General features: G+C 41.3%; 1 protein-coding gene and 1 long non-coding RNA gene across 2 annotated transcripts in view; both read right to left on the reverse strand.

The window, feature by feature from the left end:
* Nucleotides 1–1,994: 1,994 nt before the first annotated feature.
* Nucleotides 1,995–6,400, reverse strand: ADO (2-aminoethanethiol dioxygenase). Its single transcript, XM_006734933.3, has one exon. It carries the CDS (start codon nucleotides 6,036–6,038, stop codon nucleotides 5,226–5,228), a length of 813 nt encoding a protein of 270 aa, XP_006734996.1. The 5' UTR covers nucleotides 6,039–6,400; the 3' UTR covers nucleotides 1,995–5,225.
* Nucleotides 6,401–15,822: 9,422 nt separating this feature from the next.
* LOC145722218 (uncharacterized) overlaps nucleotides 15,823–16,201 on the reverse strand; it is a 117,314-nt gene continuing 116,935 nt past the window's right edge. The window contains exon 2 of the long non-coding RNA XR_014146325.1: nucleotides 15,823–15,961. This is a non-coding gene — a long non-coding RNA (uncharacterized LOC145722218). The remainder of the gene's footprint in view (nucleotides 15,962–16,201) is intronic.

A 16,201-nucleotide genomic window follows, 5' to 3' on the forward strand; every position in this document is an offset into this window, starting at 1 on the left:
TTCTTTAATAGGCAAATTGAATAGGCATATACGGGCCTCCATGGTACTGGATAATGGTTTGCAAAAGAATACACTATAGGGTTCATTTTACCGCAAGCCCTTTGTAGTGATTTTAAAATATAACCCCAACAATTTATCTACCTGTCATACGAAGTAAATGGGTTGGGTCTCTGTGAAGTTATCTGTACTCTAAAATTGGGCCTCAGGATCATTTAAGTTCACCCATGGCTTCCGGATCCTCACACAAGCGTAACCTGTTGGAATACTCACTGTTCAGCTCTATCCTCTGAAAACGGTCATGTTTGTCCTTTGCCACTGTCAGCCGCCTTCATACATGGTGGATACTCAAAGGCCTTTATTTTAGAACAGCAGACGGCAACAGCTACTCTTTGTCCTTCCGAGCACTGGAATTTTGAGATCTAACTTGTGGAGGTAATTAATCCTTTTATTTCATCTCTTTCCCTATTTCAAAGATACAGAATACCTCTTTCTGTAACTGCAAAATAGAAATTTCTAAACTTCAGTGCCAGATCGTTCTAGTGACTGGTGTTATTCCATTAGATGCATATTTCCTAGTTTGTCAGCATATTATCATCCTTGCTTGGCTAATTTTGTTAAAATATGTATAAAACAATGCCACATTTTGATAACTGTGGTTTTAATGAATACTCCCCTCCTATCAAAATTTCATTATATTAAAATATAGTACACCTAAGTTTTAGAAGATCTAGAATTGTCTTGCCACTTTAAATTTCAGACCACCTTTAATCAAGATAATGTAAACAACTGTTTATAAAGCAGGACTAAAAAAGTAAAGAAGTCATTTTTAAAAGAGTAAGATTAAATATTTTGATGGTAGTCAAATTGGTTACATAACCACCTTGCTGTGGGCTCGAAGTGGCATAACATACCATAAGGAACACATCTTGGTGCTTTTTCACAACTTGGTGACTTTTACTTGATTTTAACATGTTAGATCCATCTTTAATCAGATTTTACTCTCAGTTGAAACATTCAGGGTACTGTCATGCAAGTGCCTCATTTTTTACTTTGCTCAAGAAATAAAGCATACAAAGCTAAGTCTGCTCCTTCTTACATTCAGTATGCCTTATTGAATAGTATTTCTGATGGTACAGCTGTTACTGGGGATTATTAAAAATAAACTTCTGGGGTCACCTGTGGCTCAGTTGGTTAAGCATCTGCCTTTGCCTCAAGTCATGATCCTGCGCCGCAGCACTGAGCCCAACATCAGGCTCCCTGCTGAGCAGGGAGTCTGCTTCTCCCTCTGCCCCTCACCCCGCTCATGCTCAATCTCTCTCTCAAATAAATAAATAAAATCTTAAAAAAAAAAAAAAACTTCTGGAGAGTTAATTGCTTAGAGATCATAATGCATTTGCTATGGTTCACTGCATATTAAAAAAGGTCTATTAAACCTAAATAAGGTCTTCAATTATTCATAAATCAGTGTATTTAAATACCAACTGCTAATGAAATTAAGCCAAACTGTTTGATATATATTAAAAGTGGCTGTAGTGATATTTTAACTGTTATATATATATATATGGGAATGAATGGTCAGCATCATCAAGTACTTAAGATGCTGCCATTCCAAACTGCAATTAAACTTCACAGAAAAAGTAAAGATAAGAAATAAAGTCCAAAGATTCTTTCCTTCATGTATAAAAGTATGTTTGTTTTCTTGCACTAGTTTATTTTCCTTAGCTTAAATATAAAAGGAACTATTTTCTGTTGTAGCAAAGTAACATGATTAGACAGTTTCAGATGTGTTTTCAATCAGATTGTTTCAAAGCTCACTCTCAAGGAAATAGACTAAGTTTATATTATTACTTGGGCTTTAGAATCTGCAGAAAGCCACCGGCTTTCAATACAACATAATCCTACTGTATAGACTAAATCTTTAATAGTAATTAAAATGTAGACATCATAGTATTTTTCTTCTCTATTTTGCAATAATCAAAAAAGATTTACCTCTAAACAATTTCAAACATGCCTTTATTTTCCATAAGTACACTGATTTTAATCCAGAAATGTAAACATCTCTGGATCTGAAAATTCAGTATGTATATGGGGCTTAACAAACGATTTCCTTGACAGTAGATGCTTCATTACACTGAAATGATCAGTGGCTGGCTTGTTTGTAATCTGGAGTTCAGAATTCAGACTAGGAGGGTTACAGGAGTGGCACTGCCCTCAGGTTCGAGTTGAATAGTAATGGGCTGAACCCTGAATTAAAGACATACTGCTTTGCTGAGCAGTAGAGCTAGGGCACAAGACAGTCACTGGGATTAGATGAGCAGTAAGTCTTCCTGAGATGCCAAGGCTGAGGCACCTACAAGGGGACAATGCAAAAGGAGGAATAAAAGGTATGGATTTCGGAAGAATTTAAGGTCAATTAGTCTTAAAAGTTCAGAGAACCCACTCCTGTTGACAACTATTTCTTTAAAACGGGCCCAAGATGTTCATTAATAAACAGCAGTTAGTGTAAACTCAACCCATGCAAATCAAGCTTTGTAAAAAGTCAATTGTCATAAAGTAGTAGGTAGATACACCATATTCCCCAATAATATAACTGGCTTTTGATATAACCAGAGAATAAAAAAGCTTTAGAAGTACTGAGATTGACATCTCACTCATGAGAGGCAATTATTGCATGTTATTCCACAGGAAAGTGATTAGTATCATTGTGCTCATTAGTCTGTGTAGAGGAAGACAAATTTTTCCTACAGCTGTTATATAGTCTATATTGCAGGAATATATGGAATATATGGAAATACAACAGCAGCACATCAAGTCAGTCATGACCAACAGTTATGCAGAGAGGTGACCGCTTTGCTGCACCATATTTTGTACTTAATACAAGAATATTCTTTCCTTAGTGGCTCACTGAAACAATTTGTTTTCACCATTAATTTCCTCAGAATTTATTAGTGAACCAAAAGTTTCACCGTTCTTATTGAACTATATTAGAGAGATATCATATTGCTATTTTGGCCTGCAACCATTTCAGTTATTCTTTTGAAAAGCACCTTAGTTTTTTTTTTCATTCAACTTGTTTGTACTTGAGAACTTTAAAGTTTGGAAAAACAATTCCTCCTTTATTACTGTCCTACTGCCAGAATGAGTTTTTGTCGGTTTAATATAGGCCAGGTTGTATTACAGCATATATATCATTATAAACAATATAAGTTAATCATCTTTTGGCTATAATTCAGAACAGGTAGGTATGTGGTAACCATTCACATTCATTACTGTGCTATTAAAAACCCCATTTTGTGAACATTTTTCTAAGAAAATCATCATTTGCATATCTAGGATTATTTTTAAACTGAATGGCATTAAGAACTGCTTTAAGCTGTCCCCAAGGCATATTAAACTATACCAGAATGTGAAGCTACCATAAAACAATGTTAGCAACCCTGGAAGAAATGCTTGGCATTATGCCTGTCTCAGGTTTTACAACAGAGTGGCATTTCGCACTGAATAAGCATCTTTTTTAAAATCATCAAGAATTTGCTTTTTTATTCTATTTAAAAAATTGGGAACAAATATTCCTTCACTCTGCGCCATAGTAACCCACTGTGCGCAAAGAGGCAAAGGCACATACTGTTTCTCTACAGGGTCAACACTTTCCGCCAATAGCAAATCTCCCTTTATTACAGACCTTAGAACTGGATTGCCATTTGGGCAAGTCAATCAAGAGGGCTTAGACAACAGCTGGGCAGATTTTAACGTGTTTATTTCTACAGTTTGTTTTTATTAAAAGTGTTGTGAAAAAGGAATCCTATAAATAGTAAAAAGAGGGAAATAATAGTGCTCCATAGCCTGAAGCAAATGGTGTAAATACATTTGTAAACAAGGTAAAGTTGCTGAGCTTACTAAAAGGACAAAAATTAAACTAGTTACAGATAGCACAATTGTTTAAGAGGTTAGGAAGTGTTTTGTCCCAAGTTTTGGTGCTCTAAAATGGCCAGCAGTATAGTAATTCTCTATTCTGTAGCCTTGATCATCTGTGCTTTCTCTCTTCCTATAGAAAACCACACTGGATGAAACAAGCACTGGCTCTCTACTGTTTTGAAGAGTTTTGAGAACACTGCCACCAAAACAACACAGCTGGAACCACCGGCCTTCTGGAACATTAGAGCTCCTGAGAGAATTTGAAACAGTCATCAACATTTTTCTCTTTTTTGCAGGAAAATACTGGAAGTAAATAGGGGCATGAAATTCAACAGCTGGCTAGGAGTGTTTTACATTCAGTTGTTTGGAAGCATACCGATTGAGCTCCTTTGAATCTTCTCCTTAGAAAACACAGAATTACCCTATCACCTCTTAAAGCACACTAAGACCAAAAAAAAAAAAAAAGGTCATTTAAGGATAATATAGTTTTTGCATTAAAGGTCAATCTGCAACAAGAAACCTGTTCAACTCACAGATCTGGAGACTCATGGGGAAGATAAGCTGTAAGTGACCATTTGTCACTGAGATATGCAGGTGCTGAATTTGCTGAATTTCTTAGTAGATGCTGCCAGAGTAAACCAGATGTGGCTACTGGGCAGGGGGAGGAAAGAAATTAAATCTTGTCCTCTACATGCATAGTTGTTTTGGGGGTGATGCCCCAACTCTGGAAAAAAGATCTAATTTCCACAACGAATTAATTAGGCAGGACAACTCACTTTAAATAGTAGCTCATCTTTTTAAGCCTAGTTTTTACCAATGACTTGAACTAAAAACAATTCAAACCACTGGGTCATGCAGTCAATAAGTTAAAACTATAACAATAAGTAAAAGGGCATAAGATATGAGTGGAAAACAAACCCTATTTACCCGGGGAAGGGGGGTGGGGGCATTTCGTGTATTTTGTGTAGGATAAGGAACAGAGGAAAGATATTTTCATTATGGCTTTAGGATGGAAGCGCTTCAGATAGTCCCCTACCCTCCTTCCCCCAAATCAAAACCCCGGTGGCAGTGACAGAGCCAGGAAACAACCTAGCCTACCCGCCTTCCCCACCCCCTAACCGGGCCCCGTGGCTGCACTCCAGTCGCCCGTGCTTCCCACGGCTCCGGAGGAAGCGGCTACAGTCCATTCCAGTAGATCCAACGCCCAGGCCTGGGGGTAGGGAGAGAGCCCTTATTGTGGGTCGCGGGCAGCAAGGCCCAGATGTGAATAGGGCACGTCTTCAGCCCACAGCAACTAGGCGCCAGCGGCTTCAAGGGAAGACTTTGGGACCTGGATAGGGCTCCCCCTCGCACCAGAAGTCATCGGCTTGCGGGGTCTCCAGGAGCCACACCTCTCGGGGCAGGTCACCGGCCGAGCTGGAGGCCTCCTTGTCCCTGACGGCCTCCAGCACCCGGTAATAATGGCAGTCCCGGCCATTGTCGGGGTCATAGGGCGGGGCCAGAATGTCCAGGAAGGCGGCGGGTCCGTCCACAGCGTCGATCTGGTGCAGGTTGTCCTGGTGCGGAGTGAGGACGCAGGGGCCGCTGGCCTCGGTGTACTCGGCCCGCGAACGCAGCACGGCCGGCCGCACGGCGTCCCGCTCCTGGGCCTGCAGCGGTGGCTCGAACTGCTGCTCTGGCGGCGGGGCCCGCGGTTGTTGCCCGCCGCCCGCCTCCAGTTTGTCCATGCAGCTAATGCGCACGGTGCCATAGAGCACCTTGAGCATGCCGTGCATGCCCGGGTGGTCGTGCAATGGGATGGACGTGCCGCTCTTGAGCAGGAACACGCCGAGGCTGAAGCCGTCGGTTTCGTAGATGTGCATGTAGGTGACCGGCGGCAGGTTGGGTGGCAGTGGCTGCAGCGTGGCCTTACGCGGGGCGATGTTCAGGTCCTCCGCGCGGACTTGGGTCAGCAGGTTCTTCAGCTTGCTCAGGTTCTCCGGGAAGCCATGCGGCATCGAGGCCTCGGGGCCCGGCGCCGCGCCGAGGTCGGAAGCGCTGCGGCCGCCCCCGCTGCCCCGGAAGGTGAGGCACGCCTGGCGGGCGATCCGTTGGATCAGGGAGGCCATGTTGTCTCGGGGCATGCTCGGCTGTTCCTCCGCGTGCCGAGGCCGGCCCCCGCCGCCCCCTGCTTTCCTCCGCGCCTTGCGGTCTCCGGCGGCCGCCAGGGCTGCCCGCAGCCCGGGGCGAAGCTAGAGGCCCCGCAAGTACCGGTCTTTCGCGCGCGCGGCAGCGCCGCGGCCAACCTCAGCAGCCTCACGCCCGCAACAGCCCGGCGCACCCGCCCCGCGCCTCCGGCGAGCGCGCACGCGCACGACCCACACGCCGCACTCACGCCCGGGGAGCAGGTACTGGCCGTGCGGACCGTGGAAGGCTTTGCATTACGCCCGACGTCCCATTCAAGTGGCCCACACCTACGACGGTGGCCGGTCGCTCTGGCCGTCTTACAGAGCATGCTGGGACTTGTAGTCCGAGATTACGGATGAGGTCTGAGTTTCCTTTGTCAGCTGGAAAAGGAAGGATTGGATTTGTTTCTTACAGCGCCCTTCTTTACGGTTCCAAGGTGGTTGCTTGTTTGAAAAAGGTGAATTGGGGCACAAGAGAAATAGCCAGTTGACTACAACTCCCGGCACCCCCAGTAAGCTGGAATGACGCACTTCCGGCAGCTGGCCTGTGGCGTGGTGGAGTCTTGGCCACCGCATGGAACAGGGCAAGAGGGTCGTTAACCTTCTGGCGCCGCTCGGTCCTGTTCCGCCCGACAGGGTCGCTTTTCTTTGGCTCTACCCTTGGAAAGGAGGCTGTTGAGTTAACTTTATGTCTTCCTGGCCACCTAGGCAGCACTGTCTGCCCTGGAGATTACTGGACGGCACTTTCGTAATTTTGCAAGTTTGGGAGATGAGAGGGTCGAGGCCGTCCTTAGTGATCACGATTCCTCAGCACAGCCGTCCCCAGCTGTTGTTTGCATCAGGGTGTGATGACGCTGCTCTTCCGGTTACAGAGCACGATAGTTTTGCTGGGATTCGAGAGGCCATTTGCTGTGGCCAAGGATTGTGTATACTAAGGGTTATCAAACCATGGTTTGCCAAAGAAGCACCTGGTTGGGAGGGGGAGGTAGGGAGGGGATATTAAAAAATACAGATTACTGGTCTAGAAATTGATTCACTAGATGATTCTGAGGCATCTTATGAGCAACAGTGGTGTGCGAGAATCAGGCAAGCTCTTGACCTTCACCTTACCCTGAGTTTAAAGTACTTTTGGACTTCCAAAGCTGAACATGGGCTCCTTGTTCGTTTTGTAATTGAAGTGGTTCTGTAAATCCTCTCCAGCTGAAAAAGGCATGGTTTTTTAGTGGGCTGTGTAACCTATTTAATGGGCGCTCAGTATATGCGAGGCACTCTGTACCTAATGAATATTATACTATTTAATCCTCATAGCAACTCTTTAAAAGGTGGGCACTATTATTCCCAGTTTGCAGATGAGGGAGTAAGTTGCACAAGGATAGTAAGGAATGGGCAGGGCCTAAGCAGTGCAGAAAATGTACAGTTAAAAAAAAAAACAGTTTGAATTGGTGTTAAAAGCACTATATGTGGAGTCAGGATATTGTTTTTCCAACCTACTGTGCTACTTACAGGTTGTATGTCTTTAGGCAGATCTTACCCGTTTAGGTCCTCAGTTTATTCACTTGTAAAATGCTGGGGTTAGGGTAACAGTCCTTCTGAACGGGAGTTACTCATCAGAAGCCCCTGGGAAACTTTATAAAAATAAAGATTTGGAGGTCCTACCCCAGAGATTCTGATTCAGAAGAACTAGTGTGAAGCCTAGAATTTTTTTTCTAAGGTGCTGCCCAAGTGATTCTTAATTATCAGCCCAGTTTGAGAATCACTGCTGGATCTGTAAATAGTGAACCAGTTCTTAGTATTCGGTGATTTTGATTAAGATGGTGATTATTTGTTATAGAAAGGACTCTTGATATTTATTTGTTCTTCAGAGTTACCATGCCATTGTTAAGGTGTTTAAATTATACTGTCAAAGTTCACCATGTAGTGAAATCCCATGCAATCTTTTTCTAAAGTGAGGACTAGTTAAATTAAGAAGAAGAATCCCCTATCTTTATTTACAAATCTGGGTTTTTATTTATTGGTTTTGCTTCTGTTAAGGTATAATTAGTGGGAGGTGTAGACTCTATAGAACACAGACTTTAGTAACATCTGATGTATGTAATTTTCGAATCTGTCACTTTATAGTTACCTGTACTTATTTAACTGAAGCTCATCTATGAAATGGGATAATAAGATACATGTGTGAAAAACTGTTAATAGCATATGGAACATAGATGTCCCATAGTAGTAGCTATTATTATAGTTTTTAAATGGTGAAAAGCCATTTAGAAATTAGTAAGCACCAATGATTTTAAATAATACTCAGCAAATACTGAAATGGAATTTGACTTGAGAATCAGCTTCAAGGTAGAGATAAAAAAAAAAAGATCATTTTTATTGGTTAAACCTTCTATCTAGGGATACCATCCTTCAGGTCCTTGCTATTATTGTTTGGCCAAAGACCTGAAAGTTTTCAAAGACTGCTTGAATCTGAATCACCTGGGGGCATTTGTTGAAAGTGCAGATTCCTAGATCATGTCTACACCTACTGAATCTGAATCTTTTGCACATTAAAGGTTTTAAGAACTACTGAGTGTCCATAGGGCATGTGGTACTTTTTTTTTTAGGCCACGGACAGGCTATCTCCATAATTCCTTTTGGTGATGTCCTTAGAGCTGCACTAATGGATGAAATCAATCCTAGGGACTTTTGCCCTTAAGAAGCACCTTACTTGCCCTTCTCTACCACTGCCAATAGCATTGGCTGAGTAGATTTCTGTCACCATTAATGTCCTTCTTTTTATGCTCCTTGTTCTGTTTTCCTTTGTGTTGCAGTAAGCAGAATGAAGATCAAAAGAAATTCAGAAAAGGGAACAAAGAAGAAGTGATAGTAAACAAGTGCTAGAAATACAAGGCAGACACAGGATTTGGGAAAAGTTTGGGATAGATGGAATCAATCATACAGAATCTATCATTCGATAAAAGTATCTGCTGAGTACCAGGCATTGTTCTAGGTTTTGGGGATTTCAGCAAGGAATATCTGCTTTCCCAAGGAATTTACCTGCATGTGTGTGCATGGGTGTGTGTGTGTGTGTGTGTGTGTGTATTTTGGGATGGAGGAGGTTACATAGTATAAATCAGTGAGCAACATAATTTCAGATAGAGATAAATTTATGAAGACAAAACAGGATGATAGGATGCTGTGATATTTGTGTGTGTATATGGTGTGTTACTTTAAACTGGGTAGTCACAGGTGACCAGAAGATAACATTTGAGCTGCTCCTGAATATTAAGGAGTCAGTTATGGAAAAATTTGGGGTCAGAGCATTCCAAGCCTTAAGATTGTTAAACAGGATATAAGATACTGTGACTTTGACACAGTGGGAAGGAGCTTGGTATCATTGGGGACAAGAATGAAGCCTGTGAGGTTAGACCACATAGTGACCTTCAGAGTTCCTGGAGATGAATTTGGGGAGGTAGGCAAGGGCCATATTTTTTAGGCCTTATAGGCCATTGTTATAGGGGTGTGATGGGGAGTTGAGGGCCATGGTGGGGAGGTGGACTTTTTTACAAATACAGTGGGAAGCTTTTGGAGAGCTTTGGGAAGGAGAATGACTTACCTGTTTTACATTTCTTAGAGATTGGTGGGGGAAGAGTGTAACAGCAAAGAATCCCTGTTTAGAGGCAGTAATCCAGGGAAAAGACGAGAGAACTAGTGTAAAGATTAGGAATCTATTTTGTAGGTGGATCTGACAGGGCTTGCTAATGAACCATTGCTTTGACAATCTATTTCTTAAAGTATATTCTCTCCACATTTTCTTTTTTATGAGTTGGCAGTGATGTAGTGATAGGTAACACTGACAAAGCTTGAATCGTACCTCTTGCCCACATCTAATTATTAAATTTAGGAATGGGCTCAGCACACAGAAGCATGAATAAAGCTGATTTTTTTTTTAAATATTTGCTTAATTAACCAGGAACCAAGAAGAACTGGAAAAAGCCCCAAACACAGACATACTGGCAGACACACACACACACACACACACACACACACACACGCACACACCTCCACACCCCACCCCCCTTAACTTTACCTCAATCCTCTGATTTCTTCATTCTTTGGGAATAGGCTTATATTTTGTTTTTTTCCTTTTTCCCTTGGCCCTCCTCTTTATGAGGAATTATTTTCCTTAATTCATGAGATAGATTACCTTCTGACTTTTTCTCAAATCCTTCTTCAGAATTAATTTTGTCCAATTCTCTGATCACACTGGGGCCCAGTCAAAAGAGTAAAAAAGTATTGACATTCTCAAATGCTCTGAGTTCCTAGCCTGAGGTTGTTTGTTTGTTTAGAGGTGGGCAGGAAGGTTTCTTTTTTCCCAGTAGCTCTTGTCACCTTACTCCTGTATCTGCCTTTTATGTTACTATAGAACATGGTAACTAAATTGCTAAAGAATTTTTCCTACTTTTCAACTAACTTACTTATACTTAGTTATATTTGAAATATTTTGGGTTTATATTGTAGCTTTCCTTTCAATTCTTAGGAAATGTTAACATATTTCTCATCTGTTATCATGAATAAATGTCAAGTTGTAAGAAATACTTTCGAAGGCAGAAGAGCTGGTTCTAGACATGGCTTTCACACTAACCAGCTGTGTGTTCTTGAGCAAATCATTTGACTTCACTAGATCCTAGTTTCTTAGTGGTTCAGGGACATATGATCTCTGAGATTCCTTCCAGCATCTCATTAGCTCCACATGGATGATGGAGATAGTTAAAAAGAACAATTCAGACAAAACCATGTATTTTCTTTCATCTCACTTATCTAAAATTATTTTTAGCTCTGTCCATCTCTTAGCTCTGTCCATCTCTACTACCATCTTTTTTTTAAAGATTGTATTTATTTTTGCAAGAAGTAGCGAGTGCACCAGCTGGAGGGGGGGAGGGCACAGGGAGAAGCAGATTCCCTGCTGAACAAGGAGCCCTATGCGGGACTTGATCCCAGGATCCTGAGATCATGAGCCAAAGGGAGACACTTCACCCACCTACTGAGCCACCCAGGCGCCCTCTATTACCACCTTAAAAGTAACTCTGCTCCACTCTATTCTGATTTAACTTTGTGTGTTTATCTGAAATCAAATCATTTTGGTGTATGGGGTGTTCAGTTAAATATGCTATGCTTAGGAATTTTTAGTGTTCAGGTTAGACTTCAGGTATGCACATTGCACCAATAAATTGTGGAGGTTGTGGTATGTGATGTAAGCTATAGGACATTGGTTTCGAACTGTGTGATTTCTGTAGGCCAGTGCACGTGGCATTGAGACGGAAAAGGACTTAAAACTGGTTCATTTTTTAGTTTCCTTGCCAGTGTCTTGTTTTAGGCAATGGGAGGCAAGGGAGAAAGAAATGAAAAATTAGGCGCATGCAAGAAGGAGCTTGAGGGGGAAAAATGTGTGGCTTTTGCAATGAAAGAGAATGAATGAAGAGAAGCTTTTGCCGAGCTCAGTTTGAAGTACTGCCAAAGTCCAGGTATGACTATTTTTGGAAGTGGTTTAAGGTAACACTCCCCTACCACTTTCATATTAGAGAGGTTTTCCTCTTCTTTGAGTAGTGCAATTATTATGAGAACCAAAATAGTTCTGAACTGTAAATTAAATCTAAACACCTTTTACCTCTCTTAATTAACTTTTTCCCCCAATTTCATGCTTCTTGTTTTTCTTTCCCTTTTTTCCCCCTCTAAGAAGACATCAGCTGTCTCCACCTCCTCCGCTTCCCCATCTGTCCTTTTCCTCTTGGCTGAAAGAGAGATTTTTACTTTATATTTATTTTAATTAATGGATTTGAATCACAAGTGGTGAAACAGTTGATGTTCATCTTCAAGAGGCAGTAAAAGGGAAAAATCATCTTCTCTAACTTGGCAGAAAAGACCTGTATGTTCATTGCTGCTGCCGGCCTGAAAAATGACTGCGAAAGGGAAAGGTTCCAGAGTCCTGTGTCCCTACAGGGAGCAGATGCCACATCCCAAGATCAAGGGAGGTGAAGATGGGGAAAGCTCTTTAGGGTGAGATTGTACTTTCTTTTTTCTTTTTTGTAGAGAGAGAGCACGCATGCGAGTAGGGTGGCGGTTGTGGGAGGGAGGGGCAGAAAGGGAGGGAGAGAGAATCTTTTTTTTTTTAAGATTTTATTTATTTGACAGAGGGAGGAAGTGTGCATGCACAAGCAGGGGGAGCAGCAGAGGGAGAAGCAGCCTCCCCTCTGAGCAGGGAGCCTGACTTGGGACTTGATCCCAGGACCCTGAGATCATGACCTGAGCCGAAGGCAGACGCTTAACCAACTGAGCCACCCAGGGGCAGGAGAGAGAATCTTAAGCAGGATCCACGCCCAGCGTGAAATCATGACCTCAGCCGAAATCAAGAGTCAGTTGCTTAACTGACTAAACCACCCAGGTGCCCCAAGATTGTACTTTCTTCGGAGATGTCTTTCTCAAAGGATGCTTAGTAAATATTGCTTGATGGTTTATGATCCCACCGATTGGGGATCAAGTTCCCTAGGACCAAAATACATCCCTGGGGCATATTTGACTGACTTGACCGTAGTACCTGTTTCCTTGGGGGAGTGAAAGGCTTTGAAGCCTTCTTTTGAAAAACCAATCAACAAACACCAGAAACCTTGTCCAACTAGATGCTCTATTACAACATTTTAGAGAAAGCATGTAGGATGACAGTCTAATCTGAAAGTGGACCAGCAGCAATCAAGGACGAAAGAAGAACTGACTGAATACCAGTTCTGGCTCTGGTTCTGACAACCCACTCTGTGACTTTGGGTAAGTCATTTCACTTCTTAGCACCTCAGTTCCCTTATTTATAAAGTGAAGAATTTAGTTCAGATGATTTACCACTTTATTTCCAGCTTTTTAGAAAAATCTATGAATTTTAAAAATTGTAATTACATGACAATAAGTAATATAATTTCCAACTGTGAAATACTGCAGAGCATCACAAAAGACACTTTTAAATGTATTTTTAAAAGCAACATGTGAAAAGAACACTCAGTAACATGCATACAGTGATATTTGATTTCTCTTTTGTATTGTGTTGTCTCTACCTAAAGCAGATTATATTGACATTTCTTGAATACAAATCATTGAATAAAGTGAGCAAGACTCTTGTTTAAAATATTTACCATTATTATTAAGTTTTCACAGTATTTTTTAAGGAAAAACTTTTTAAAAATTCTAAACATAAATTATCATGCACCAAGAGTGCCACGTATTGCTGTTGGAAAAAGCAAAACATGACTTGAGTTAACTACACATTTCAGTGGGACCTGCTGAGGTAATTGACAACCAACATCATAGTGGGAGAAATTCCTCTAAGGCAGCAGAACTTTAGTTTAATTAGATAATTAGCCCTGGTCAGCCTATAATGAATGCACAGGCAATTAGCAATGAATTTGAGCTGCTAAAACCTATTTTTCCTCTTTTGTGTTCCTTTGCTTTCATTAACAACTCTAACTACTGAACAATTTATATCTTCACACTAACAATCAATTTTATTATCATCCAACTCTTTGCAAGCGATAAAGCAATGAGACCTGACTGTTGGTTGCACAACATTAAGTGATTATGTTAAGTAATGCCATTTATTTGCCTTGCCATCCCACTGCTATATTATGTCAAACGAATAGGGTTTTTAAAAGCAGTGCACGCTCCTTGATTTTGATGATTGCTTTATTTGTCAGATCCAAGCAACTAGTAAGAGATGTACCTCAGTTTGGAGTTCTTTCTCTGTGGCTTTCAGTAGACTTGAATAAAAGGAAACAGTTCCATAAATCTACCTAAAACAAGATCCTCAAAAAAAGAGGCTTTTTTTGTGTGTGTGGCTTGAAGATTCTTACGTTTGGAAACTCTTACAAGTGCTTAAGATGCATTTCAGTAAGTGAAAGTCCTCAGTTGGCCGTCTTTTCCTGGTTGTGGACAGTTTTCAATCTCATGGACTACAGAAGGAACCATTATGGCTTTTCCTCACATCCCTGTACTGCAAGTCTTTTTCATCCATTTGACATTTCTTGGGGGAAATGGCAGAGAGGAAAAAAAGAGAAGGGAGTGAGAAAGTTAGGAGAGAGAGCTTTCAGATATGGAAGATCAGAAGTTACCAAAGTGTGCAGGTCCTAAGAATGAATGGTACTAAAGTATAAATGTCAGGAAGACATTTGGGATGCTCTGGTTCTGGGCCTGTAAACTGAAGCATTCATTATATTTCAATCAGAAATAGGTTCGGAAATATGGACATTAAAAATTTCTATGGGAAGATTTAACATTTACAAAGAGATATCCTTTGCCATATCAGAAACCATTCTGATTCTATTAGAATTTATGGACTCCTTAATATACAGAGTGTTCTTGTAAAAATTGCTGTTCTACTTATTAATAATCTAACAAGATTGGGGGGATTAAACCTAATGTTAAAATATTAGCCAGTTAATAGCAGTTCAGTAACTATTTGAAGAAATATATTGCTTATTTTTAAGCAGAATTAAGAACGTGTAAACAGAAACCTTCTTGTGATTGGAATATGAACATTGGCTTATAATTTCTTATCTTGAGACTTCCCATCTGGCTGGTCTTGGAAATAATTTTTTCCTTTCTTTCCCCAGCAATAACTAGCAATTAGAGTTTCAGAAATGCCAATTTTAATCAAAACTCTTATTTCCAAAATAGAAAAACTTAGATGAACTATATAAAGCCTCTTCGTTTTATTCAATCGACTGTTTTGAAAAAGTAATTTAAATAATTCAGAGCCAGAATTATGATGTTCCAGAAATGTTAAGAAAATAGTGTGAATCTTTCCAAATTATGGTCATTTTTATTCGTACCATGGGCACAGTAATTTCACTAGCATTAGTGTTTACATCCTCCAAATATCAGCTATATAGCAGTTAGCTCTTATAAAGTAGGTTTTCTCAACTTTAGCACTATTGACATTTTGGACTGGCTAATTCTTTGTTGTGGGGCTGCCTTGTGCGTTGTAGGATGCTTAGCAATATCCCTGGCCTCTGCCCACAAGATGACAGTGGCACCAGCTGTCCCCCACTCCCCACCCTGAGATAACCATAAGGATCTCCAGATGTTAACAAAAGTCCCCAGGCTAGGGGGCAAAATCACCCCCGACTGGTAATCAATAATATAGAATAAGTCTGTGGCAATTTCTTCCTTTAAAAGCATTTCAGGATGAACAAAATGAAGGATGTTGAATTTGGGTTTCTAGATTGTCTTTAGTAAGTGAAGTCTTATTAGAAAATGAATTGAGAGCCTTGTTGACCTCCAGTTTGGAGTGGTTTTGGGGGGGCACTGAAAGAAGGCTCCTGCTCCCATATTGCACTTGACTTTTCCAAAAGGCATGCTAGAGTAATGGAACTTTCCACTCCTATTTGTTCCTTCTGTTAAAAATGTAAATATTTCTGAGAGGATCGTCCTTTACATTAAAACTGAAACTTTAGTTTTCAGCTAAAAACTAGCATGTTACTAACATGTATCTACCTACCTTTTTCCTTATGAAAAGGTCCTTGTGGAAGAGGACACTGAAGAAAATATCCTCGGGAATTGAGAGCTGGTGGGTGAATGGGAGTCAAGCACCATGTCTGGGAAAAGGAAGGATGAAAGGGAGGTGGGAAGCACTAGAAAGAGCCTCATTTTTAATGGGTCACCCTGAGTTACTCTTGCCATGTTTCAGTGTTTGCCTTTTCTGCTACTCCCTGTATCTTTAAATCTCCCCTACCCCGCCTTTTTTTTTTTTTTTTTTTTTAAGATTTTACTTATTTGTCAGAGAGCCAGCACAAGCACAAGCAGGGGGAGAGGCAGAGGGAGAGGGACAAGCAGACTCCCCGCTGAGCAGGGAGCCTGATGCGGGCCTTGATCCCAGGACCCTGGGATCATGACCCGAGCCTACAGCAGACGCTTCACTAACTGCGTCACCCAGGTGCCCCAGCCCCTGCCCGCCCCCCCCCCCACCTTTTTTTAAAGCAGCAAAGACTAGTAGATTGTATGGTAGTTGTTTTTTTAATGTAGTTTTTTTGCCACATAGCATTGGGTATCCCAAGTTAATTTTGTAAAGTTACAGGTAGATGAAATCTGAAAGTCTAGAGAAAGAT

Source organism: Leptonychotes weddellii, chromosome 6 (genome assembly GCF_054177405.1).
Source record: "Leptonychotes weddellii isolate Sample4059 chromosome 6, ASM5417740v2, whole genome shotgun sequence".
In the NCBI taxonomy this organism is placed as follows: domain Eukaryota; kingdom Metazoa; phylum Chordata; class Mammalia; order Carnivora; family Phocidae; genus Leptonychotes; species Leptonychotes weddellii.

Excerpts from the sequence above, each read along its gene's own strand:
- ADO (XM_006734933.3), bottom strand. The coding sequence starts at position 6,038 with ATGCCCCGAGACAACATGGCCTCCCTGATCCAACGGATCGCCCGCCAG.